The 25039-nt window shown below is 43.2% G+C and overlaps 2 protein-coding genes across 2 annotated transcripts in view; one reads left to right on the top strand and one right to left on the bottom strand.

The window, feature by feature from the left end:
- Positions 1–1499: 1499 nt before the first annotated feature.
- On the bottom strand, positions 1500–21254 carry ndufa2 (NADH:ubiquinone oxidoreductase subunit A2). Its single transcript, XM_063053022.1, has 3 exons — positions 21097–21254; positions 4856–4962; positions 1500–1710 (listed from the first exon to the last, which is right to left on the bottom strand). Exons 1-3 carry the CDS (start codon positions 21213–21215, stop codon positions 1622–1624), a joined length of 315 nt encoding a protein of 104 aa, XP_062909092.1. The 5' UTR covers positions 21216–21254; the 3' UTR covers positions 1500–1621.
- A 279-nt stretch (positions 21255–21533) lies between these two features.
- Positions 21534–25039, top strand: part of ik (IK cytokine) — a 64430-nt gene continuing 60924 nt past the window's right edge. Inside the window, exons 1-2 of the mRNA XM_063053019.1 lie at positions 21534–21690; positions 22982–23048. Of these exons, the coding sequence (XP_062909089.1) occupies positions 21675–21690; positions 22982–23048 (83 nt within the window). The 5' untranslated portion in view covers positions 21534–21674. The remainder of the gene's footprint in view (positions 21691–22981; positions 23049–25039) is intronic.

Raw genomic sequence — 25039 nt, 5'->3', positions numbered from 1 at the left:
TTCGTGCTGGTCTGCAGGTCGCCCTTGGGCAAGGTGTAGCATCTGCTTAGCCCCCGATCATGGTAGCATGAAGCCATGGGATCAGGTGGTGGATGATCGTATGAGCAGCTTGTGCAGACCACTGGAACCAGGCAGACAATCTCTGAAGTGTTGATAATGGCTGGGGTTACCCATCTTGTAAAGACTCGCCCCAGAAGGCAGCAATGGCAAACCACTTCTGTAGAATAATTTGCCAAGAACAATGACAGTCGTGGAAAGGCCATGATCACCCATCATATGACACAGCACATAACAAATGAATAGAATATCTCTGATGCTTCACACTCCCTCTCCCTGCTCCCTTAGAGTCCACAATAGAGACCCATATCAGATTTGGGTTTGTCATTATTCTCGTGTCATGACATTTGTTTTTTATTGTGGCAGTACAATGCAATGCATAAAATTACTACAGTACTGTGCTCAAGTCTTAGGCATCCAAGCTATATATATGTGTCTAAGACTTCAGAATCAGATTTAATATCACCTACGTGTCATGAGATTTGATGTTGTGCAGCAGCAATACATAAAAAGAAAACTGTGACTTACAGTGAGAATATATCTATATATTAAATATGTAGTGCAAAACATAGTGAGGTAGTGTTCATGGGTTCATTGTCCATTCAGGAATCGGATTGCAGGGGGGAAGAAGTTGTTCCTGAATCATTGAGTGAGTGTCTTCAGGCTCTTGTAGCTCCTTCCTGATGGTAGCAGTGAGAAGAGGACGTGTCCTGGGTGATTTGGGTCTTTAATGATGGATGCCGCCTTTCTGAGGCATCGCTCCTTGAAGATGTGCGGATACTACAGAGGCTAGTACCCATGATGGAGCTGAGTAATTTAACGACTTTCTGCATCTTATATCAATCCCGTGTATTATACACCCCTCCCCATACCAGTCAGATTGCTCTCTACAGTACATCTGTAGAAATTTGCGAGCATCTTTGGTGACATACTAAATCTCCTGGAACTCCTAATGAAATATATGTGCTGCTGTGCCCTCTTTGTAACTGCCTGTACGTGCTGGACCCAGGGCAGGTCCTCAGAGAGTTTGCATAGTACTGCAGGAGCATCCATTCAAAACACTAAACTGCAAATTCTCACACACAGGCAAAAAAAAATGGTCAGGTGATCAGGGAAGTTTTTTTCACTGGAATTACTTCAGGGGCATTTAGTGTAAGTGCTTTCACATCTGGGAACTTGAATTTCAATCCAATATGAGACAGCTGGGACGATGATCTGTGTGAACCATTAAAGGAGCTAAGGAAAACAAGACCCAGAAATCCCAAGCCAATTCACAACACAAATTGCCCTTAAATCTTGCACGGTTGGGAAATCGTCATACCAAGATGTTGCTTAGGCAATCAGGGACTGGTTTAATATTTTATCTGCCTGCTCATTAACAGTGTTGCAGCCAACGATATTTGGAACACAACTGCAGAAAATGGATGCAGACAGGACACAGATCCATTTAAAATTAGATTTATTTTACAGTTAAATTTCTTTCCACTCAGGAAAATCTGGCAATGCAGTGAAAGGAACATTCCCACACCGCTGTTTGTTCTTCACACATGGATTGGGCTGCAGTTCACGGCTTGGTAATCAGGGACTCCAGCGCCTTCGCCACCTGCTCAGAATTTAAATTATCTAGCGGCACATTTCTCTCTCTTCCAAAGTCTGAAACAGGAGGGAAATAAAGAATCAGATCAGTAAACTGCACCTCAGGACTGAATGTTTGACTTGCAAAGTGCAGTTTACGAGAAATAGCGATGGTTGTCTGAGCAATTCAAGATTGTTTAATGTACTTTCCAGTACACAAGTGTAAAGGAGAACAAAATTATTGTTACTTCAGATCCAGTGCAGCACAAAAATAACACCATAAAATAAAGAACACAATAATAATAAAAACAATAACGATAAATACATAAGATAGCATATATACATAGAACAATTGTCCATTTAATTACTGACTCGGTGCCCAGTTAACCTCGTTTACAGCTTATTCCCAGAGTTGTACCGGTTCATCCACTTCCCCATCCACATCAAGGAGAACGCACAGAACCATGGAAGAGCAGACCACTATTATAAAACTGAACAAGTGACGCTAGGCACAGGAGTGTCTGTGACTCTGTCAGGAAATGATAAAGTAGTGATGGTTGGAGGTGTTGATCAGCCTCACTGCTTGGGGAAGGTCACTGTTTTTGAGCCTGGTGGTCCTGGCGTGGTTACTACGTAGCCTCCTCCCTGATGGGAGCATGGCAAACGATTATAATACATATAAACAAAATAAATTAACAACTTTTACCCATATGTATAGTGGCTTTTGTGACTGTTAAGTTTGTTTGTTGTAAGACAGAGAGGAGGCCATTCAGCCCATCAAGTCCTCCAGGATCCCGACTCTCATACATTCCCCCACTTATTTCAATGCAATCTATTCGCCTTCACATACTTATCAACCTCCATCTGATTTTCCCCCAGGGCTTTTCTCTTTGCAGAGAAAGGAGAATGAGAGGTTACTTGATAGAGGTGTACAGGATGATAACAGGCATTGATCGATTGGACAAGCAAAGGCTTTTCCCCCCAGAGTGGAAATGCCTAATACCAGAAGGCATAATTTTAAGGTGTTTGGAGGGAAGTATAGTGGGAGATATCAGAGGTTAGTTCTTTACAGAGACTGGTGAGTGTGTGAAACACCCTGCCTGGAATGGTAGTAGAAGCAGGTAGATTAGGGACAGTTAACAGGCTCTTGGCTAAGTTGATGGGTGACAGAAAAATGGAGAACTATGTGGGAGGGAAGGATTAGATCGATGTTTGATCAGGTTAAAAGGCTGGTACAACATCGTGGACCAAATAGCCTGTATTGTGTTGTAGTGTTCCATGTTCTAAATGCTCCTTAAATTATTCTATTGTACCTGCTTCAACCACTTCTTCTCGCATATCGTTCCATACACTCACCACCCTCTACGTGAAAATATTGCCCTTCAGGTCCTTTTTGAAATTTTTCTCCCTCATCCTAAACCTAAGCCCCCGACTTTTGGACTCGCCTTGCCTGGAAAAAAGACTGTTAACATCTTACACTGGCTCAGCTTGATTTTATCTCCCCCACTGGCCGGGGAAGGTTTTTCCAGCCTGACCTGCCGGGCGTGCCTTCCTGCTCTGCATTTTGCAGCTCCTCAAGCTGATTGTTTATGTTCTCAAGCTGCTCCCATTAACTCGGTGGCCAGTTAACCTGGTTTACAGCTTATTCCCAGAGTTGTACTGGGACATCCACTTCCCCGTCCACATCAAGGAGAACGCACAGAACCGTGGAAGAGCAGACCACTATTATAAAACTGAACAGTTTGCTAGTACGATAAGATGGACTCTTGACCTCACAATCTACCTCCTTATGAACTTGCATTACATTTGTCTGCCTGCACTGCACTTTCTCTGGAACTGTAACACTTTATTCTGCATTCTGTTATTGTTTTACCCCATTCTGCCTCAGTGCACTGTGTAACAACCTGATCTGTATGTACAGTAAACTAGGCAGGTTTTTCACCATACATGTAACAATAATAAAGCCATTTACCAATCAGATTAATAAGATTATTGAGTTTTCTTCCAAGTTCTAATGAAGTTCAAGTTTATTGTCATCTGACTGTACACATATACAACCGAAGGAAACAACATTCTTACAGACCATGGTGCACCAACAACACACAGCACATAAAACAAAATATTATAACTAAATTAATAAATATATATTCAGAATGCATGTAGTGTGCAGCACAGGAAAACAGTAGACAGCCTGTTATCCTAGTGACCAGACCTCGATAGTGGTAGGTTCACAGACTGGGGGAAGAAGTTATCCTTGGAAAGTAGAAGATTGAGAGGAGATTTGATAAAGGTTTATAAAATTATGATGGGAAATAGACAGGGTAAATGCAAACAGGCTTTTTCCACTGAGGTTGGGTGGAACTACAACTAGAAGTCATAGGTTAAGGGTGAAAGGTGAAAAGTTTAAGAGGAACATGAGTTGAAGCTTCTTCACTCAGAGGGTGGTCAGAGTGTGGAACGAGCTGCCAGTGCAAGTGGTGCATGCGAGCTCAATTTCAATGTTCATGCAAAGTTTGGGTATGTACCTGAATGACAGTCGTATGGAGGGCTATGGTCTGGGTACGAGGTCGACGGGATTAGGGAGTTTTCATGGGCCGAATGGCCTGTTTTCTACGATTCTATGACTCAGTGTAGCAGTCTTAATCCTGATGCTACCGTACATTGTCCCTGACAGTAGTGGATCAAAGGGATTTGAAACATTGACCCTGTATCTCTTCCCACAGATGAGGGCTGACCTGCTGGGTATTTCCAGCATTTTCTGTTTTAAATCTCCTGCATTCAATGCTGAGAGGCCACTCATGTTTTTTAATTTGCGTTCAAGTTCATTTTTTTTTCTCCCCTACAGAGGTTCTGAGGCATTGCCATTATTTTCTCCCAGCAGATAGCAAAAATTATTTTCACTTTTAATGATGCAGCCAAAATCTGCTCTTTAAAGAGATTAGCTATACTTGTCACATGTACATCAAAACATACAGTGAAATGAGTCGATTGTGTCAACGACCAACACAGTCTGAGGATGTTGGCGTTGGAAGTGTCACCACATTTCCGGCGCCCACATAGCATGTCCACAATTACTGGGAAAAATATTAGAGGGAAAATTGGCACTAGCTCTCTAAAGGTACTGCGAAATTTCTTCAGCTTAGCTCCACGAAGTATTTCAAACCATCACAGCACATTCCCCCAATTTCAGCTGTTGTCCTGACAGCTGAACTTCATTTCTTACCATATCTTGCCCATGCTTTAGACTGGATACCGGCACGTTCTCGGATCAGAATGGGAAATTCAGGATTTGCCTTCTTCATTGTCACGTAGTGCTGCTCGATGAAATCCCTGAGTGAAGAAAACATTAAAAACCACTGAAAACTGGAGAAGCACAGGAGACCATTCTACATTGGTCACCTCTCTGTAAGGAACCAAAATTAATCCCACATCAGTACAACTGCCCCAAGTTCAGTGTGTCTGGGCAAGTTTCCTTGTATCTACATCGTGTTTCACCGACGTAGAGGGATGCCACACTGGGAGCACCAGATACAGTAGATGACCCTGATAGGTTCAATGAATGGGGGTGGGGATTGTGGAAAAGGTCTTTCCTATAGAGGGGTCTCTAGGACCAGAGGACAAAGCACTAGAACAGAGGGACATCCATTTAGAACAGAGATGAGGAGGAATTTCTTTAGCCAGAGGGTGGTGAATCTGTGGAATTCATTGCCACGGATGGCTGTGGAGGCCAAGTGATTGGGTATATTTAAAGTGAACATTGATGGGTTCTTGATTATTAAGGTTGTCAAAGGTTACAGGGAGAAGGCAGGAGAATGGGGTTGAGAGGGATAATAAATCAGCCATGATGGAATTGGCAGAGTAAACTTGATGGGCCGAACAGCCCAATTGTACTCCTATGTCATAAGATCTAATATGTAGATGGCTCTAAACACTACCCCCCTTAGGAAATGAGGTTGGTCAAGTGGTTGATGTGTCGGTGGGGGGGGGGGGCGGCTGAGGGGGAGTTGGAAACCAGTGACCAGAGTTCAATTGGTTCCAAGATAGTCATAGAAAAAGACAGAACTGGTGCTCAAGTTAAAGCCCTACTAGGGAAGGTTAATTTCAATGTCATCAGGAAGGAGCTCTCAGAAATTGATTAGAAGATGCAGTTTGCAGGTAAGGAGACATCTGTCAAGTGGGACGGTTTTAAAAGTAAGGGAAGAAGAGTTCCAGGGCCAGTGCATGACCTCTTCGTTTACTGAGAGGTTACCGAAGTTACCGAGGGGTATTGAGAAACTGGATATGAGAAAAGAGCCGTCTGCTCACATGCAGACAGCTAGAATGGGGAGCCTCTTAGACCTTCAGACAGAGGAGCAAAATTGGGCCATTTGTCCAATCAAATCTGCTCCACCATTCCACCATGGCTGACTTATTATCCCTCTCAACCCCATTCTTCCGCTTACCCCCCATAACCTTTGACAACCTAACTAAGCATGCACCTATCAACCTCTGCTTTAAATATACCCAATGACTGGGCCTCCACAGCCGCCCACAGCAATGAATTCCAGAGATTCACCACCCTCTGGCTAAAGACATTCCTCCTTATCTCTGTTCTAAAGGGACAGCCTTCAGTTCTGAGGCTGTGCCCCCTGGTCCTAGACTCCCCTACCATGGGAGACATCCTCTCCACATCACTCTATCTAGCCCTTTCTATGAGAACCTCCCCCCCCATTCTTTTAAACTCCAGTGAGAACTCATGTCCCAGTATTAAATATTTGCTTTTTGTATTTGTACAGATTGTCTTCTTTTGCACATTGATTATTTGTCAGTCTTTGTGTAGTTATTCGTGACTATTGTATTTCTTTGTTCTACTGTGAACGTCTGCAAGAAAAGGAATCTCAGGGATTATATGGTAACATACATATTTTGATAATAAATCTACTTCGAACTTTGGATATCTGACCACTGGTTTACTTGACTTCTTTGTTGCAGCACTGGAAACCTGGAACAACTCAGCCCTACGCAGCATTTCTCTACAGAACTGGCCGTAGTTCAGTAGGCTCCAATCCATTATTTAATCTATTTTTAACCAACCTTTCAGGCAATGCGTTCCAATCGCCAGTTGCCATATTAAATACTTTCATCAATCAGTTTCAATTCGTCTCCCCTGATATCTTTCCTGTAACAGATGGCAAGTTTTTTTTCCCATTCACTCTGCTGAAACCTCACCCCCTGCCAAATGAGTCAAATGAAATATGACTACAGTGGTTTCCCGTTAATTGGGACACATTAGGACCAGCACGTTTTGGCCCAATGAAGCAGCTGGCTCAATTAGCCAAAGTTTCATGGAAATAGTGAAAAAGGTATAAAAAAGACAAACTACTGTTTAGCTAAGTAACAAAGTATGTATTTAAAAGAAACACAGAACAACTTAGAACACTATCAATACTACTCATCATCATCATCAGGTGCTATGCCCAGTTTGAGCTTTGACTGCCATGGCCCACACACTCCTGTTTTGGGTCAAGTGGATCAATTCATTGGTATTCATTTCCAGTTCCCTGGCTGCTATCTCCATCATCATTTGTCTTTGTCTTCCTTTTGCTTTCTTCCCTTCAATCTTTCCCATAATAGTTATGGAGAAGATGGCGGCGCGACGGCAGCGCGCGCGGCCTCTCCGGTGATGAATATCTGTTATCTGTCAAGTAGGGGACCGTGCACAATTCTGATTTGATGGAGACAGAGTGCATAGCGGAACATCTGGAAAACTTCTGAAATGTCTGCTTTGCTACTGCTGCTATTGTGTGGTAACCGGAATCTCTGGAGCTGAAGGCCTCAAAATCCTCGGCGTTGCGTGATTCAGCGGCCGGGGAGAGGTCGAAAGCGCTCAGGAGGCTGTATCGGAGAGGCTGCTCAGAAGCTCAGAGTTTTCAGACGGATGGACTCAGGGTCGGCTGCTTCCAAGGTATTGGCAAGTTGACAGTGCCTGGAGGTTTATGGCAGGGAGTTTCTCCCTTTTGCCACTGCTATCGGGGACTCGGGAGTCGATCAACTCGGGGACTTTGAGACTATTTTTTTTACTGTGCCTATGGACTGTTCGTCATCAAATTATGGTATTGCTTGTACTGCTGTAACTATATGTTATAATTATGTGGTTTCGTCAGTGTTAGTCTTTGGTCTGTCTTGTTTTCTGTGATGTCACGCCGGAGAAACATTGTATCATTTCTTAATGCATGTATGCATTTCTAAATGACAATAAAAGAGGACTGAGTGTTCTCATAATCTAATTACCGTGCATTCTAACTCCTCTTTCCTAATCACATGTCCAATGAAGTTACGTTGCTTTTTCGTGATCTCATACATTATTTCTCTTTTTGTGCTTGCTCTGTTCATGACATCCTCGTTAGATATTTGTTTCATTCATGATATTCTTTGCATCCTCCTCAAAAACCACATCTCTGCTGCTTCAATTTGTTTCCTCATGTTACTAGATATTGTCCAATATTCTGAGCCATATAACATAGCTGGATAAACGTAACGCTTCAGTACTCTGAGGTGGGCTGTCAATACTACAGTACTATAAAATTATATAACTTCCTCATTGTTACCAATGGAGGAATTCATCTGCTGTGTTCTTTTGATTGACTACAAGTGAACAAAATCAGTGCAGGCAATTGACTACTTTCATTTAATGCCTTTGCCGATTGCATCCTCCAAATCTTCATTTTCATTGCAACATTGAAACCACTGTTAATACCTTCAAATTCTTCACAGTTCCAAATTTGTTGAAGTAGTGAAATAGTTTCATTTTCATCCCTGGCCATGTCTGGCATTTCCAAGCCTGAATGCTTGAAACCAGAGTGAACAAAGCAGTCCTTGCCAATTATCAGTGACGACAAGAACACCAAAACACACAACAGACACTATTTAAAACCTGTTCACTCTAAGCTAGGTGTAGTGCCTCACAGCCACACAAGTGCACATGGATGTGACTAATGATAGCTACAAATCGTTCACCGACAGTTTCCTGTCCCAATTAAGGTGCGTAGTGACCCAAATAAATAAACAGAGTCCCAGCTACTTTCTCAATTAGATTTTGTTCTTTTAAGAGTTGGCCCAAATAAACAGCTCCCCAGTTAACTGATGGCCAAATTAACCAGAATCCATTGTACTTGCTATTACATAGAACAGTACAGCACAGTAGCAGTAGTGGGATCACTCGAGTGGAGTGTGATGTTCTCCGAAGGGGTTGTCTGTTGGTGGATCCTCAGGTGACTGTGGAGCCCGATCCAGGGCCCGTGTATTCTGCTTGCAGTGCGTGCTAGAGTAAGTGGTGGCTGTAGTTTAGTTGGTCAGTTTCTCCTTTCACACCTCTGCTTGTTCTCTGCAGCATAGTGTAGGTCATTCTCTTGTAGGGCAGCTCCCTCATGAATGGATTTCCTCCAAGTCTATCTATTGAGTGCAATGTCTTCCCCATTTCTAGATGTCCTGCTGAATTTCTTCAGGCTGGTTTTGATGTTATCTTTGAAGCATTTCTTTTGCCCGTCAGAACAGCACAGGCCCTTTGGCCCACAATGTTGTGCCTACATTTTAACCTACTCCAAGGTCAATCTAGCCCTTCCCTCCTTCAAACCCCTCCATTTTTCTATCATTCACGTGCCTATCTAAGAGTCTCTTCAATGTCCCTAATCTTTCTGCCTCTACCACCACCCCTGGCAGAGAGGATGTTCCATGCACTCTATGTACAAAATCCTACCTCCAACATCCCCCTATACTTTCCTCCAATCACCTTAAAATAATGGTCCCTTGTATTAGCCATTTCCATCCTGGGAGAAATTACTCTGGCTGTCCACCCGATCTTTGCCTCTTATCATTTTATACACCTCTATCATATCACCTCTCATCCTCCTTCACTCCAGCCTGCTCAACCCTCCTCATAAAACATACTCTCTAATCCAGACAGCATCCTAGAAAATACAGTAAACCTAATGTGCTAAATAGTTCTTCTAGATTATTCCACCATGTAATAAATTAATCGTTTGTCTTCTACCTGCACAATTACCCTCAGGTCATTCTAAAGATGTGTAAGAGCATCCTAACAAGCTGCATCACTGTCTGATATGGAAACTACACTGCAGTAGACAGTAAGGCTCTACAGCAGGTAGTCAAAGCTGCCCAGCGCACCACCAGCACCAGCCTACCTGCCATCAAAGACATATTTCACAAATTTACTGGAAAATCAGGACCACCAGACTCAAGAACAGTTACTTCCCCAAGCAGTAAAGCTGATCAACACCTCCATCCACTACTCCACCACTACTTTAATATTTCCCATCAGTCACCTTATGGACAACCTACAGTTATTTCATGAGCATACCAGCAATAAGCTATCTTATGTATTTATATTTATTGTGTTTTTATTATTATTATTAATGTGTTCTTTCTTTTTTTCTTTTTTAATCTTTTTATTAGTTTTCAAGTTCATAAATATAATAACAACAGTGATATAAAGAGATTGGAATTACATTATTGCTAATAAACACATACAAGAGAAACTACAAATAGTACAAATGTAATAGACCTCCAAACTCTTAATATAATTAATCATGAAGAAAAAAGAAATAAAAAGAAAAGGATATCACAAAGAAAAACCCCAAAAAACAAAAAAAAAACAGAACAAAACAGGGCTGAACCAATATATTAGATCGAATACATTCATTAATGTTGTCAACTCCGCTCCTTTATTCATATATTCTAAGTTAATAAAAAGGATTCGGAAAAGGTCAAACTACATCATATGAAAATGTTGAATAAATGGCTTCCAAGTCTCTTCAAATTTAACCGAAGGATCAAAAATGACACTTCTGATTTTTTCTAAATTTAAACATGATATAGTTTGAGAAAACCATTGAAATGTGGTAGGAGGGTTGGTCTCTTTCCAATTCAATAAAATGGACCTTCTGGCCATTAATGTAACAAATGCGACCATACGACAGGCTGAAGAGGATAAAGAGTCATGTCCCATCATTAGCAAACCAAAAATTGCTGTAATAGGATGGGGTTGTAAATCAAAATGCAAAACTGTTGAAATGATATCAAAGATATCTTTCCAAAATTTTTCCAAGAGAGGGCAGGACCAGAACATACGAGTCAAAGAAGCCACCTCAGAGTGACATCTGTCACAAATAGGATTTATATGGGAGTAAAAATGAGCTAGTTTATCTTTAGACATATGGGCCCTATGCACTACTTTAAATTATATCAGCGTATGTTTAGCACATATAGAGGAAGAGCTAACTAATTGCAAAATTTTCTCCCATTTCTCTATAGGTAAGTGAAGTTGAATTTCCCTTTCCCATTTTTTAATTTTATCAGATATACCTGGCTGTATTTTCATAATCATATCATAAATAGTTGCTATTAATCCCTTCCGATAAGGATTTAAGCCTAAAATTTTTTCCGTGATATCAGTTGTGTATGAAATCGGAAATGTAGGCAGCATGGTACAGGTGTCCCCGCTTTTCGAATGTTCGCTTTATGAAACCTCACTGTTACAAAAGACCTACATTAGTACCCTGTTTTCGCTAACAGAAGGTGTTTTCACTGTTACAAAGAAAATCAGCGCACGCTCCGAGCAGCCGCTCTCCCCCGGATTCGGAACGGCATTGCTTAAACACATGCCTGTGAGCAGCCGTTTGCAAGATGATTTCTAAGGTACTGTATCGGAAAAGCCTAAAAGAGCTCATAAGGGTGTTACACTTAGCGTAAAACTAGAAATAATTAAGCGTTTTGATCGTGGTGAACGAAGTAAGGACAAAGTGAGTTTGGCTTGTGGAAATTGACGAAGGTGATGTTGAAGAGGTTTTGGCACCCCATGACCAAGATCTGATAGATGAAGAGCTGATGCAATTGGAAGAGGAAAGGATAACAATTGAAACTGAATGAGTAATGATAAAGTACGACTTTAATTTTAAAAGGGTACGTCGGTTTAGAGCATATTTGCAAGATGGTTTGAGTCCTTACAAAGAACTGTATGATCTAAAAATGTGTGAGGCTCAGCAGTCGAGCAAGCCTTCCACATCAGCCACAGCAGACGACGAACCTCCAACTTCGACATCAAGGCAGGCAGTGAAATTTCAAGCAACACACATAAAAGTTGTGTTGACTTCGTGAGTTAGTCCTGACAAAGGGTCTCGGCCCGAAACATTGACTGTACCTCTTCCTAGAGATACTGCCTGACCTGCTGCGTTCACCAGCAACTTTTATGTGTGTTGCTACGGAATACTACGACAGCATTCGTGCCTTTCAAATTAAATTAGGCCTGTGGGAGATGCAACTGTCCTGGAACAACCCAGCTCATTTCCCCACTTTGCAGTCTGTGCGTGTCACTCATGGGAATAATGACAACATGGGTAGATACAAGGACAAAATATCACGGCTGAAAAATGAGTTTCAGAATCGTTTCCAAGTCTTCACTCAGCTCGAGAAGGAATTCTCACTATTTTGCTCACCGTTTCCCATCAACGCAGCATCAGATGTGCCGGAGGAACTCCAAATGGAACTAATTGAAATTCAGTGCAACTCGGCTTTGAAATACAAATTTGAGACTGTGGGTCTGGACTCATTCTATCGATACCTGGGACTGATGTACCCCAAGATGACAGACTTTGCCTCAAAGATCCTTTGCATGTTCGGGACAACATATCTCTGTGAGCAGGTGTTCTCCATAATGAACATTAACAAATCTGAACTGCGCTGGCAGCTGACACACAGACATCTAAATGACATTATGAAAATCACAACTGCCCGGAAACTGGTCCCTGACGTTGACAAGCTAGTTAAAGCCAAGAGATGTCAGGTGTCTGGAAGCAGCAAGTGAAAAATGGGTGACACTGTTCAATGCACTGCGACATGTAAGCAAAATGCATTATGAAATATTGAGTGTCATAATATGGTGATTCATTCATTTTCTGGCTATTCTATTATTGTAAATGTGATCACTTCAATAAAAATTAGAGGCTAACTGTGTTCATTGTCTGAGTTTGATTGCTGGAAGCAGGCTGATAAAAATTAGGTGCAGTTGTGTAGCCTGCATTTACAATTTATTTCATTGGGTCTACATTTGTGTCTGCTAATGTTCGATTTCAAATGGTTTATTAATGGAAAGGGTGTGGCTCCCAAAACAATCTTAGCCAAACTAGCATCGTTTTTTCTCTCTCTCATCACAACTTTCTTGTAGCCTACAACTGTAAGTTAATACCAATCATAAAAATAATGCTTGCTAGGCAATCTTCTTCATAAGAAATGAAATTCGTAAAGTGAAACACTTTGTAGTTATAGCAGAGACTGAGACACATGAGAGCAGGTTGAAAAAACAAAGGCAACAAAAGCTGTGGGAGCACATGCGCGTGCACAACTGATCCGGCCCGCATGAAGTCGCATTTTGCCCAATCCGGCCCGTGACCTAAAATGAGTTTGACATCTCTGTGCTAAACGCTATGTTACCATGCCGTCCTCTACATCAAGAGAGTACAAGTGTTAGTAGCTCACCTCTCCTTGCTCCCAACATCTATCTCCCATGTCACCAGTTACCTCTACTCTCATCTCTATTCCCGTTCTATTTCACAACTGCCCCCACCACTGTCCACCCATCAACTGCCAATCAGTACTCACCACCCCATTCTCAACTTGCCGCCAACATCTGATTCATCTCTTCCCCCTCCACACCAGCCCCATAATCACTTCTCTGCTAAGCCAAGCCAAGCCAACCCCACAGCGTACCCCTGCTCTATTCTCTTTACACCCATAGCTGTGTGACTAAGCACAGCTCCAGTATCACCTATTTGTGGCCACCACTGGTATTAGCAAAATTGCTGGCGATGAAATTGCATAGAGCAATGAAATAAAGCATGTGGTTGACTGGTGCCACAACAACACTTAAAAATGGACAAACTTCTACCTACGTGCAGAAGTGAGTATTGTGATGGTTGCATCACAGATGGAAGCACCAATACCTTTGAATGGAAAAGCCTACAAAAGTAGCAGCTACAGCCCAGCTCTTCCAACCACTGAGCACATCTACAAGGAGCGCTGCTTCAGGAAAACAGCATCCATCGTCGGGGACCCTCACCAACCAGGTCATGCTCTTTTCTTGCTTCTGCCATCAGGAAGGAGGTACAGGAGCCTCAAAACCCACACCACCAGTTTCTGGAACCGTTATTACCCCTCAACCCTACTTTGATTCCAGACAAAGTCAGGAATCATGGTGCGATTAATGTCCTGGGCCACTTTTATTTCAACACACCAAGTATCGTAGGAAAGGCGGATGAGCTCAAGGCATGGATCAACACCCGGAGTTATGACATTGTAGCCATCAGGGAGACGTGATTGCAGGAGGGGCAGGACTGGCAACTCAATATTCTGGGATTTTGTTGTTTTAGATGCAACGTAAAGGAGGAGGGGTGGCATTACGAGTCAGGGAAAATGTCACAGCAGGGCTCTGTCAGGAGAACTCGACTAGTGAGGCATCATGGGTGGAACTAAGAAATAAGAAAGGTATGACTACGTTAATGGGGCTCTATTATAGACCACCCAAAAGTCTGAGGGATTTAGAAGAACAAATGTATGCAGAGAATGCACACTTGCAAGCAACATAAGGTTCTATAGCATCTTAGGTTCCCACACTGTAAAATGAATAGATGGGATAGAGGTAATCAAATGTGCTCAGGAATGTTTCCTGACTCAGTACACTTAAGTTCTCATCAGAGAACATGCTATACTGGATCTGCTATTAGGGAATGAGACAGGGCAGAAGTTTGAACAGGGGAACAGTTTGCATCTAGTGATCTCATTGCCATTAGTTTCAAATATGCAAAGACATAGGTCTGGTCCGTGGGTTGAGATTCTGATTGGAGAAAGGCCAAGTTTGAAGGTATTGGTATGGATCTGGCAAATGTGGATTGACAGGCTATTTTCTGACAAAGATCTACTCCAGTCAAGATGGCACCAGTGAACAAACAACTTTCCCTCAGTCGACATCTTCCATTTCTATTTTTTCACCTCTTTCACACCTGTTTTTCAGGTGTTTCTGGGACTGTTTGAGCCTGCAATTTAGTTTGGAGATCGGCTGAGTGATCCAACATTTTGCTGTCTCCGAGAAGATTCCGGCAAGTGAACGTGTACTCGGATGCCTCAATGCAAAGAAACTTCGAGATGGGGCGTGAGCCTATGTCCGACTCCATTTCGCCTATTGAAGTGTCCAGCAATTGCCAATTAAAGTGTCAAGGAAGATTGTGACATCGAGGCAAACGCAGAAGGCCAGCGAATTTTCGGCATTGCCTGCCTTCCTTTTGATCGCTGTGAGTGGCCTATGGCTGTGTGGCTCACTGTGGCGGGCAGATAGGCTCCTCTGCCTGGTGTGGCATCCCTCTCTTTCAATGATTGTCAGTGATATCGGAGGATGGTATGGTTCAAGGATTGGACTATTGTGTTTATGGACTGTGGACTTTTTCAGACTTACGGTTTTTATATTCTCTGTTTTTGTTTATCAGCCATTCATTTCCGTTTTGTTGTGTGTGGGGAGGTGTATTTGATGTTCTGTTGGGTTTTTTTTAGGTTTTTTTGTGGGGGTGGAGGGGATTTTCCTGTTCTGTTTTGTGCAATGGAAGAGGGTTTTGGAGGTTGACGATCGGGATGCCGTTCTTTTTGTGTGCGTAGGGGTGGATGGGTGGGCTTGATGTTTCTCTCTGAACAACTTTCATATTCTTTCTTTGTTTCATGACTATCTGGAGAAGGTGAATTTCAGAGTTGTATACAGATACATGCTTTGATAATAAATAAACCTTTGAAACTTTAAGTGGGAGGCCTTCAAAAGTGAAATTTTGAGAATACAAAGCTTGTATGTGCCTATCAGAACAAATGATAAAGATAATAAGTATAGGGAACTTTGGTTTTCAAGAGATATTGCGACCCTGGTTAAGAGAAAAAAGGAGTTGCACAGCAAGTATAGGCATGTGGGAACAAATTAGGTGCTAATGAGAAATGCAAGAGAACACTTAGGAAAGAAATCAGCAGGACTAAAAGAAAGCACGAGGTTGCCCTAGCAGATAAGGTGAAGGAGAACACCAAGGGATTCTACAGATATGTTAAGAGGAAAAGGGTGAAAGGTGAAAAGTATAAGAGGAACATGAGGGGAAACTTCTTCACTCAGAGGGTGGTGAGTTTGTGGAATGAGCTGCCAGCAAAGTGGTGAATGCAAGCTCGATTTCAACATCTGAGAACATGGATGGTACATAGATGGTAGAGCATGGAGAGCTGTGGTCTCAGTGCTGGTCAATGGAAGTAGGCAGTTTAAATAATTCGGCACCCACTACATGGGCTGAAGTGTGTGCTGTACCTTTCTATGATTCTATAACCATTAGGCTTTTGAACCAGAGGGGACAGAACATAGAAATTTACAGTGCATTACAGGCCCTTCAGCCTACAATGTTGTGCCGACCACGTAACCTACTCTAGAAACTGCCTAGAGTTTCCCTACCACATAGCCCTCTATTTTTCTAAGCTCCATGTATCTATCTAAGAGGCTCTTAAAAGACCCGATTGTATCCACTTCCACCAACGCCACTGGCAGTGCATTCCACACACCCACCACTTTCTTTATGACATCCCCTCAGTATCTATTTCCAAGCACCTTAAAACCATGGCCCCTTGTGTTAGCCATTTCAGCCCTGGGAAAAAGCCTCTGGCTATCCACACAATCAATGCCTCTCATCATCTTATACACCTCTATCAGGTCACCTCTCATCCTCCGTCACTGCAAGGAGAAAAGGCCAAGTTCACTCAACCTATTCTCATAAGGTATGCTCCCCAATCCAGGAAACATCCTTGTAAATCTCCTCTGCACTTTCTCTATAGTTTCCACATCCTTCCCGTAGTGAGGTGACCAGAACTGAACACAGTACTCCAAGTGGGGTCTGACCAAGGTCTTATTATAGCTGTTATATAACATTACCTCATGGCTCTTGAACTCAGTCCCACAGCTGATGAAGGCCAATACACCATACGCCTTGTTAACAACACTGTCAACCTGTGCAGCAGCTTTGAGTGTCCTATTGGTACGGACCCCAAGATCTCTCAGATCCTCCACACTGCCAAGAGTCTTACCATTTACATTATATTCTGTCTTCAAATTCGACCTACCAAGTGAACCACTTCACACTTATCTGGGTTGAAATCCATCTACCACTTCTCAGCCCAGTTTTGCATCCTATTGATGTCCCGCTGTAACCTCTGACAGTCCTCCAGACTATCCACAACATTCCCAACCTTTGTGTCATCAGCAAACTTACTAACTCAACCTTCTACTTCCTCATCCAGGTCATTTATAAAAATTACAAAGAGGAGGGGTCCCAGAACAGATCCCTGAGGCACACCACTGGTCACCGACTTCCATGCAGAATACAAACCACCTACAACCATTCTTTGCCTTATGTGGGCAAGCAAATTCTGGATCCACAAAGCAAGGTCTCCTCGGATCCCATGCTTCCTTACTTTCTGAAGGAGCCTTGCACGGGGAACCTTATCAAATGCCTTACTGAAATCCATGTACACTACATTCACTGCTCTATGTTCATCAGTGTGTTTTGTTACATCCTCAAAGAACTCAATCAGGCTCGTAAGGCAAGACCTGCCCCTGACAAAACCATGCTGACTATCCCTAATCAAATTATGTCTCTCCAAATGCTCATAAATCCTGCTTCACAAGATCTTCAACAACTTGCCCACCACTGAAGTCAGGCTCTCTGGTCTATAATTTCCTGGGTTATCTCTACTCCCTTTCTTGAACACTACACTACATTGATTGGCCTTATCTCAAACAATAGTGAAATGGATTACAGGGAAGAAGTCATCTCTCTGACACAGTGGTGTTAAGAAAACAATCTCTCCCTCAATGTAGCAAAAACAAAGGAGCTGGTTGTGGATTACAGGAGGAATTGAGACCGGCTAACCCCTATTGTCAATGGATCTGGGGTTGAGAAGGTAAACAGCTTCAAGTCCCTTGGCATACACATCACTGAGGATTTGATGTGGTCTATACATACCAGCTGTTTGGTGAAAAAAGCACAACAGCACCTCTTTCACCTCAGAATGTTGAAGAAGTTCGGTATGGGCCCCCAAATCGTAAGAACTTTCTACAGGGGCACAATTGAGAGCATCCTGACTGGCTGCATCACTGCCTGGTATGGGAACTGTATTTCCCTTAATCACAGGACTCTGCAGAGAGTGGTGCGGACAGCCCAGCGCATCTGTAGTTGTGAACTTCCCATGATTCAGGGCATTTACAAGGACAGGTGTGTAAAAAGGGCCCGGAGGATCACTGGGGACCCAAGCCATCCCAACCACAATCTATTCCAGCTGCTAGCATCCGGGAAACAGTACCGCAGCATAAAAGTCAGGACCAACAGGCTCCGGGACAGCTTGTTCCACCAGGCCACCAGACTGATGAACTCACACTGATCTGAGTGTACTCTATATTACATTAACTGTTCCATTTATTATAAATTACCACGATTGCACATTTGGATGGAGAGGTAACACAAAGATTTTTACTCCTCATGTATGTGAAGGATGTAAGAAATAAAGACAATTCAACATTCCACAACAACATTTGCAACCATCCAATTCTCCAGTACCTCTCCCGTCCCTATTGATGCAAAGATCATCGCAAGAGGCTCAGCAATCTCCTCTCTCGCTTCCCACAGTAGTCTGGGGTATATCTCATCTGTTCCTGGTGAATTATCTAACTTAATGCTTTTCAAAAGCTCCAGCACATCCTCTTTCTTAATGTCTATATGCTCAAGCATTTCAGTCCGCTGTGAATCATCCTCACAATTGCCAAGGTCCTTTTCCCTGATGAATACTGAAGCAAAGTATTCATTAAGTACCTTCACTACCTCCTGTGACTCCATGCACGTTTCCACTGTCACACCTGATTGGTCCTATTCTCACACGGCTCATCCTCTTGCTCTTCACATACTTGTAGAATGCCTTGGGGTTTTCCTTAATCCTGCTCACCAAGTCCTTCTCATGGCCCCTTCTGGCTCTCCTAGTTCCATTCTTAAGCTAGATAACCAGATGGTAGATAACTCTTCCATCCTTTCCCTGCCTCAATGGAACATATCTATGCAGAATGCCATGCAACTGTTCCCTGAACATTTGCCCCATTTCTGCTGTGCATTTCCCTGAGAACATCTGCTCTCAAGTTCCTGCCTAATAGCATCATATTTCCCCCCACTCCAATTAAATGTTTTCTTGGGCATTCTCAGGATAACTTCACTCACCCAACATTGAACTAAATTCACAACCTATAGACTCTTCATCTCATATTCTCGATATAAATCGTTTATTTATTTATTATTATTACTGGGGTGTGCATGCAAACAGCTACTTGAAGCCACAGGTGAGAGCTGAGTGTCTGGTGGGGCCCAGAAGTGAGTGAGCTGCCCCAGAATGGACACCAGAGCCCTTACCCCTCTATGGACACTGAATCAACAGGCAGGCTAAACTAGGTGAGGGTAGCTGGCAGCCTTATACCCCAGTGCGATCCAAAAGCCAAGAAGAAGGTACTGCAACACCCTCTGGAGAGCATAGGGTGTGACGAGCCACAGAAGACATCACAAATATCCATTACAACCTCAAGGAAGACCTCTGTTTCTGTTATTTGTTCACACCACTGGACCGTGGCTTCTGAAGTTGAGAGAGTGGAACTATCCCAGTGCAACAGCTTTTCCACTTTAAGAACTCTCCGGCACAAGTTCCCTGTCATTGTTGGATACGATGGTCAAACACCATAGCTATTATCATTATTATGCTTGTTCTATTGTGTTGCTTTGTATTTACTGTGAATGCCCAAGAAAATGAATCTCAGGATTGTAGATGGTGACAGTGATAATAAATACTTTGATAATAAATTGATTTTGAACTTTGGTAACAACCTCAATGTCAACAAAACCAAGGAGTTCATCATTACCTTCAGAAAAGGGGTATCTGTAGTCCCACACCTCCTGAGTCAGAAACAGTTACTTCTCTTCAACTACCAGGTTCTTCTATTCACCTGCACAATCCTAACCCTACCTCAGCAACAGAACTCTACAGACCACCTCTTGTCTCTGCTTGTCTTGATTTTGCACCAATATCTTGTTTTTGCAAGTTGATATTCACCGTCCTCTGAGTAAAGAAAGTCTTCCTCATCTCTGTTCTAAATGGACGCCCCCGTATGTATCCTCTGGTCCAAGTCATTCCCACCACAGGAAACATCCTCTCCACATCCACTGTATCGTGGCTTTTCAATATTTGATAGGTTTCACTTAGATCTGTAAACGTAACTTTGCTAGATCAAATAACGACAGCACAAAAAGATTGTTACTTATCTTTTCACCCGTTTATTTCTTCGAGCTCAGCCGGCGAGTGAACTTGGACCCGACATCAGGGAAAGGACCGTTCTCATCTCCCCGGCGGTTCTACAAGTTCACTGCCCCATGTCAGAATTGTCAGAAGTTATAAGGCCACCAATACAAAAGAACAATCAGTTTGATAACCATTCCGGCCAAGTCAATGGACCATTGATACAAAAGTACAATCAATTTGTTAGACACTCCAGCCACTTTAATTAAAGAAAAGAATGTCCTACCTGGTTTGCTGGAGCCACAACTTAATTACAAAGATAAGAACATCCATCAAATTTATGCTTTAATTAAGAAAGGAATGTTCTGTCTAATTTCCATCAGGTATTGCTTTTTGTCAAAATCAAAAGGTGTGAAAAGCCCAGAGACATCTATGTAGATCTGGGCGAACTTTAACCCTTATCTTCTCCAAAGAAAGCAGCTGTGAGACATTATTCAAACACACTGCAGTCACAGACATAGTCAGTACTTAAATCATTGTTTTACAGGAATCTTGAGAATCCCCCTTTCCCTTAAACTTTATCAGATCCCCCTCCCCAACTCTTCTAAGCTCCAGCAAGTTCAAGTCCAGAGCTGTCAAAACGCTCCTCAAACGTTAACCCTTTCATTCAACAGATCGCCCTTCACTGCCTTGTATAATTTATAATTGTTATGTTGTCTGAACCTATGTGCCCGATCCTGTTGCAAGTTTTTCACTGTAGTTGACCTTGCCACCTCCCATCTCACTACTTCCCCATCACTACTCTCCACCCGAACTTCCACACACCCCAATCTCATATTTCCACCCCCACCTCGCCTACCCAACAATCACTTATTGCTCTGCCACCCCGAACCCATTTAGTTCTTGCCCCTTCCCCCAACTAATCTTGACTCCCCGCTCAACTGCCCCCCATCATATTCTGTCCTCTTTCAGCCCAATATACCTCACGACCCTTTCACCTTTGGTCAGTCCCCTTTCAATAGTCGCCTCCATCAGTACATCATCCCAACCTCTTTGCTTCCTCCCAAGCCCGCCGCTGCTCACCGGACGCCCTGGCTAGCCGCCGAACTCTGACACAGGTGGATCCGCAGCTCCCGCAGGTTCTGGCTCAGCTTTGACCCGATGCCTCTCACCACGGCCGCCGCAGCCGCCTGCGCCGCCATCTTGCTCCACTCCCTGTGTCGTCACGGGCAACCACCTCCAGTCAGAACAGCGAGTCACCTAGAGTGACAGCAAGCGTTCCGCCTGAGGGCGTCACGATGGACCAATCACTTTAGGGAATAACGCATAATCTGCCAATAGAAACATTTCAACGGCGGGCTAGATGAGGATAGCTACGATTGGCTCCAGATGGACCAATTGGACCAACAGACTGCCTCGTTGCCAAACCGCGAGTAATAGCTGTCACTCAATTGGGTTCCGTGATAGGATTGGGGATACTGTGCGGTGACATCGCAGAGATTGGCGCAATCGGAACCAATCCAAGGGTAACAGGCGGGACGGTGTGTAGTGGTGTCTTGTGGGATAGTTGCTGGAGGTCTGCAGGAGTTGCGGAGCGCTGTCGGTTTTGTCGCGGTATCGCGTCCTAGTCGTCGGTGGAACGGGCACAAAAAGCGGTCAAGATGCCGGAGAGAGACAGTAAGTGGCCGGGATCTACGCTGCCAGGCGAGCGGGAGGGTGGGTGGAGTGGGCCCGAAGCTTGCGGCCTGGTGTTTGTGAGGAAGGCGACACTTGCATATAAACAGGAGAAGTCGCAGGTGTTGGCGTGATCGGAACGGAGGGTTTGACACATTATATTATGTTCAGGATGTGAATTGTGTTTAATATCACTTGCATATGTCGTAAAATTGTTATTTTGCGGCGTTGCAATTGCTTACTTTCGTCTCAGCCCGAAATGTCGATTATTTATTTACCCTCCATGGATGCTACCTGACCTGCTGAGTTCCTCCAGCAGTTTGTGAGGTTTGATTTTGTCCAAACTTTGGTTTGCATGTCATCCATACAGGTTTTTCATTGCTTTAGTACTTTGAGGTAGTATAGAGGGAAAAGGCAATAAAAATTGCAGAAAATAGTGTTAGCCTCCCCTCCCCGGACCCTGCCTACACTTCTCGCTGCCTCGGTAAAGCAGCCAACGTGATCATACAAAGGCATTCTCTATTGATCTGCGAAAATAAATTCAAGTCCTCTTTATGCCTCTTCAAGTTGGTGCTTGACATCTGATTTTTTTTTTGAAAAGATGTCTTCACCAGGCCAAAGGTATTGATATTTCCCGTTGAAAATGCCAATGCCCCTGAACAGAAAAGGCTACACAAAATAGTGGAGCAACACACACAAAAGGCTGGAGGAACTCAGCAGGCCAGGCAGTATCTGTGGAAAACGTTTTGGGTTGAAACCCTTCGGCAGGACCTGTACTTTTTTTTTTCCATAGATGCTGCCTGGTCTGCTAAGTTCCTCCAGCATTTTGTGTGTGTTACTCAGATTTCCAGCATCAGCAGATTTTCTCCTGTTTGTGACAAAGAGGTGGATACAGTGGGTAAAGCTCTCGCCATCAATAAGCTCATCTACAAGGAGCGCTGTCAAAGGAAAGCAGCATCCATGATCAAGGGCCCCCACCATCCAGGCCATGCTGTCTTCTCAGGATCCCCACCACCAGCTTCAGGAACAGTTATTGTCCCTCAACCATGAGCCAGAGGGGATTACTTCACTTGCCCCATCACTGAACTGTTCCCAAGACCTATGGAATCACTTTCAAGGACCACTCATCTCATGTTCTCAATATTTATTGCTTATTTATTATATTTTTATTCTCTTTGTATTTACTGTAAATGCCTGTAAGAAAATGAATCTCAGGGTTGTACATAGTGACATATTTGTACTTTGATAATAAATTTACTTTGAACTCACCTGATATATTTTTCTGTCACTACAGATGAGCCGTTTTCAAACCCTCTGGCGCCTGATTCACACGAGATGGAAGATCCTCGGTCGCTGAATCAGTGAGTATTCAACAGCTGTGGAAGTGGAACCACTGTTCTCCCAGATAAGCATTCACCACAGATGTATACTGTTTGGTGCTCGTGCCTATGCGTTCCCGGGTATTCACTTTGAGAGGACTAGAATATAAGAGCAAGGATGGAATGCTAAGGCTTCATAAGGCATTGGTCAGACCGCACTCAGAGTATTGTGAGCAGCTTTGGTCTCCATCTAAGAAAGGATGTGCCAGTATTGGAGACGGTCCAGAGGAGGTTCACAAGAAAGGTTCTGGGAATGACAGGATTAGCGTACGATGGCTCTTGGCCTGTTTGCTGGAGTTTTGAAAAATGAGATGGGATCTCATTGAAACCTATCAAATATTGAAAAGCCTAGATAGACTAGGCTTGGAGAGGATGCTTCCTGCAGTGGGGGAGTCTGGGATCAGAGGGCACAGCCTCAGAATAGAAGGACATCGCTTTAGAACAGAGATGAGGAGGAATTTCTTTACCAGACTGCGGTGAATTTATGGAACTTATTGTCACAAACAACTGGAGGCTAAGTCATTGAGTATATTTAAAGTGCAGGTTGATAGATTCTTTATTAATTGGGGTGTCAAAGGTTATGGGGTGAAGGCAGGACAACAGGGTTAAGAGGGAAAATAAATCAGCCATGATTGAATGGTGGGACAAACTCAATGGGCCAAATGGCTGAATTCGGCTCCTATGTTTTATGGTCCACCACATGTATTTCACAAATTTCTGTTCTGCTTTACTCCTCTATTTGTATGTGTCCAAGTCCTGATCATAACAATGTGTCTGCCAGAAAGCTTAAACTGGGGAGTAAGTTTGCCTTTCAGCAGGGTAATGACCCGAAGCACACTGCCAAAGTAACCATGGATTGGCGTCATATGAAGGAAATTGATACTTTGAGTGGTTCAGTCAGAGTCCTGACCTTAATCCGATCAAACATCTCTCGTAAAACCTCAAGATAGTTGTTCACTGCCACTTCCCAACTAACCTCCATAGCTGTTTTCCGATTGAGGTGTCGAGCAAGTTTGAAGCCAACAAGGATGAGAACAGGAACAGGCAGGCATTCATTGCTGCCTGCCTGCATTTGACTTGTGTTCCTCTCCGTTTCACTATCCGCTGTTAGTGGAAAATGCAGGAATTTTGAGATCCAGGTTGTCAGGATTGATTGGCGAGGCTCATGGCAGTGAACTCATTTTGGGGGACTTTGGGTTCATGTTGTATGTGCTCCTGGATCCTGGTTACTCTGTGTTTTAGAGTGAGCGGTTTGATGGGGGTGATTGATGCAGAGTGGCTTGCTTTGGTGAAGAATGGCCCTGTGCCTGCAGTGGGCTAACGGTGTGAGGCTGAACTGAATGAAACTGAATACTCCCGGACTCCTGGTTTGATGGTTGATATTCTGTGTGTTGTTCACTCACTCGTTGCTGTTTGTGTAATTTAGGTTTTTTTTGTGTGTTGGGTGTTTGATGTTTTCTTGGACAGGTTACACGATGTTTCTTTATTTCATGGCTGCCTGCAGGATGATGAATCAGAGTTGTATTCTGTATACATGAATGTACTTTGAACTTTGAACCTAGCACAGCTTGAGCAATTTTGCAAGGAGGAATGGGGTAAATCTTGCTCTATCATGCTGTGCAAAGCTAATAGAGACCTATCAAAAAAGACATATAAGACAAAAAAGGCAGTAATATCTGCAAGAGGTATTTCAAGTAAGTAATTAACTATACTTCTGAACTCCTGACATTTAAGTTTTTGAATGTTTAACTTTTCATGTTTTAAAATTTTCCCGTTTTTTTTGGGCTCTATTGCGAAAAATGAGCATGTGATTCACAAATACAAACTCTCAGTTAAATTGCTCAAAATCCCTGGCTGTAATACTCGTTTATATGAACAAAGGGTTGGGGCTGAATAATTTTACAAGACACTATACACTTGGTGTATATGGCAGATGAAGTTGACCCTAGCCTTTCTATCTTTTCCTGTGTGCA

The sequence above is a fragment of the Mobula hypostoma genome, chromosome 7, assembly GCF_963921235.1.
Source record: "Mobula hypostoma chromosome 7, sMobHyp1.1, whole genome shotgun sequence".
In the NCBI taxonomy this organism is placed as follows: Eukaryota; Metazoa; Chordata; class Chondrichthyes; order Myliobatiformes; family Myliobatidae; genus Mobula; species Mobula hypostoma.
Note: the sequence above shows the minus strand (reverse complement) of the source record. Positions and strands in the feature narration are given on the sequence as shown.